General features: G+C 35.4%; 1 protein-coding gene across 1 annotated transcript; it reads right to left on the bottom strand.

The window, feature by feature from the left end:
• Positions 1 to 641: 641 nt before the first annotated feature.
• Positions 642 to 1103, bottom strand: LOC128600807 (fer3-like protein). The gene has a single exon (XM_053613505.1). The coding sequence runs from the start codon at positions 1059 to 1061 to the stop codon at positions 642 to 644; it is 420 nt and encodes a 139-aa protein (XP_053469480.1). The 5' UTR covers positions 1062 to 1103.
• Positions 1104 to 3046: the final 1943 nt, after the last annotated feature.

Here is a 3046-nt window from a genome sequence, read left to right as displayed (position 1 = left end):
TGAAACCTTGAGTATCAGCTGATAACAATACCCATCCTTTATTAGTTCCTTTAAAACCTACTATATGCGTAATTTTTTTTTTAAACATAAGCAGTTCACAGTTCAACTCTTTCACACAAAAATCACCTACATGGCAAATATATTAAGTCTATGAAGGTATAAAGTATAAATATAATAAAATCAACCCTAACAAAAGAAAAAACAGTCAAATATCTCTATGTCATATCATATATAACATTTACAGTTCCAAAATTATTAATAGGTGTTACAGGATCCGATAGCTGATGTTTTCTCCAAAAATGTTTTTGCTGGTATTGGAACGACCATATTATTATTATTATTATTATTATTATTGTTGTTGTTGTTGTTGTTGATGTTTCTACTTTTATAAATTTGTATATAATTTTAGATTTATTATTTATTCTTGATATTGTTTATTTATTGTTTTCCATATATACATGCAGTGTTTATGTTATTGTATGTGTTCTTATATATAGGCTGTATGTTTATGTACAGTGTTGTGTCATGTCTGAGACGCTGATAAATAATGTATTATTGTTATTATTATTATTATTATTATTATTATTATTATTATTATTATTATTATTATTATGTAAAAGGTCCCGTCTATTTCTTTTATTTCATTTTTCCAATAATTCCGTCATGAAGGAGATGTACACGATGGCCAGGCGCAGCGTTTCGATCCTCGACAGCCTCTTCTCGTAGGCGAAGGTCGGCACTTTCCTCCGGAGTTCATCGAAAGCCTCGTTGAGGCTAAACATCCTCCTGCGCTCGCGGATGTTGGCGGCTCGCCGCTGCACGCCCGTGATCACGCGCTTCCGCTTCGGCGCCCTCCGGGCGCCGCTCTCACCTGCGCGCGCACCTGTGCAGTCAAACCCGTTAATGGCGGAGGTGAGGTCCTCGCGTGCTCCGTCGTAGTCCATGTGGTAAGTGTCCAGGCCTTCCGCATCTTCAAAGACGGAACCCGGAGGCACTTCGCAATCCATATCGCTGACGAAGTTAAACATGGTCGGCTCGAGGAAAGGCCTCTGCGTGTCCATGGCTCAGAATATTCCTGTGAAAGGGCTACATGTCGACTTCTGATTTAAGCGCCTTTTATATCAGCGGATTAAGGACTCCTTATAAGTGAATCAGTGCTAGTAATCTTAATGTGATATGCCGGCCGATGGTCCGGGACGCGTGGACGCCATGCAATGACGCCTGTAATTCACCTTTTTTTTTTTTTTGGAGTAATCCTGTCAGAGCATTGAGGTCAGTTCCGTTTTGGCAAAAATCCAAAGGGCCCAATCCCTGCTGATTCAATAAGTCTGCTCATTCAGCTCCATTTTCATGTCTTCAGGTGCCTTTAAATTCAATATAAGCCCAGTTTAAGGGTGAGAGAGAAAGAGAAAGGTCCAGAAGTCCTGCAATAGCTAAGCGATTCTTCCATTTGATCTCAGTTGTGCTCTGCAGTCCTTAATGATGGCCTAAAGAGAAGAGCCTCTTGACAAAGGGTCACTCAGTCGTGTTTGCTCAGTTTCCCAGTGCACTCTGAGGCTAAGTAATGAGACTTCTGCTACTTAAATGGCCAATGTTAGTGACCAAATATAACATTCCCTAACAGTCACTATACTTGAGTGGCCTTTCTTTTGCAAATTAGTGCAAATAGTTCCCCGTTCCCATGGAAAAGCTAACACTGGTGTCTCTGAAAAAAAGTTTTAAAATGTAATATCATCTACCTAGTCTTTTAAAAATAAAAAAAAGAGTGTTTCATTAACTGGCATTACACGTCGGTTATTAATTTCAGTAATCTTTGGCCTGATAATAGTTCCTGGACTATCAGGATTCCTTTTCCATGACTTCAAAGCCATCCAAGAAAACATTTAGCCTTCCAGCAATTCGTCACATCAAAATTCAATTCCAAACATATTTCTACTTTTCTATGTATTTGAACTCCTTAAACTTATTAGTACAAGTGAATACACACACACACACACACACACACACACACACACACACACACACTAATATATATATATGTATATATATATATATATATATATATATATATATATATACATATATATATATATATATATATATATATATATATATATATATATATATGAATACCCTATTCACTTGTACTATATATGTTGTGTGTGTGTGTGTGTGTGTGTGTGTGTGTGTGTGTATGTATATATATGTTAATTTATAATTTTTTGTTGGAATTTTAAACTTTTTTTTTTACTGCAGCAAACGAGGCACCATCTAATTAAATAGGCACAGATTATATAAATTATAAAATTATATAAGATCAAAATGTATATTTCATTCTCTTCAGAGACAAAATATCACAGAACCGTTTTCAAGAATATAATTTATTTACCTTTTATGGAGAAAATACCAAGCACTACTATAAACATTGGTCTGTTTTTATGCCAGTTTCAGTATACAACCTATTATGTATTCAACAGTTACCAACATTTGAGAAATTCCTCTGTAATACGTTACATAGATAGAAATCCACATGAAAAAATCTGAGTGAAAAAAGTAAAAGTAATTTCATGTAATCCCACACTATTGTGTGTGTTTCATAAGGTTTACAAAAACCCCCCCTAATTTGTATATGATAATGACACATAACTTTATATTTATTGTAGGAAACATCCTTTCACAGGTATGTTTTGACATAACATGAGTGTGCCAAGTGGGCAGAGCTTAAACCCTTCTTCAAAGTTGCTAGAGTCTGAAAAATGGTTGATGTGAACAAAATCAACATTTCTTACTGTAGGGTATTTGCCTCATTGAGATATTCACATTAATACTATGAAATATGCAGTCAATGAAAGCACTAGACACTGAAATCTGACAGCCAGGCCACGAGATTGGTAGGCAACCACTTAAGTTCTATTTTCCTCCTCATTGTTAGCTTTTCCTGTTAGTTTTCTTGCAGTTACACTGAATAATAATGCATTACAATGATTGCATATGATTTTAGATGTAAAACCAAACAATAAGTCAATATATTAAGATGAATAATGCA

Source organism: Ictalurus furcatus, chromosome 24 (assembly GCF_023375685.1).
Source record: "Ictalurus furcatus strain D&B chromosome 24, Billie_1.0, whole genome shotgun sequence".
NCBI lineage: Eukaryota > Metazoa > Chordata > Actinopteri > Siluriformes > Ictaluridae > Ictalurus > Ictalurus furcatus.
Note: the sequence above shows the minus strand (reverse complement) of the source record. Positions and strands in the feature narration are given on the sequence as shown.

Excerpts from the sequence above, each read along its gene's own strand:
- LOC128600807 (XM_053613505.1), bottom strand. The coding sequence starts at position 1,061 with ATGGACACGCAGAGGCCTTTCCTCGAGCCGACCATGTTTAACTTCGTC.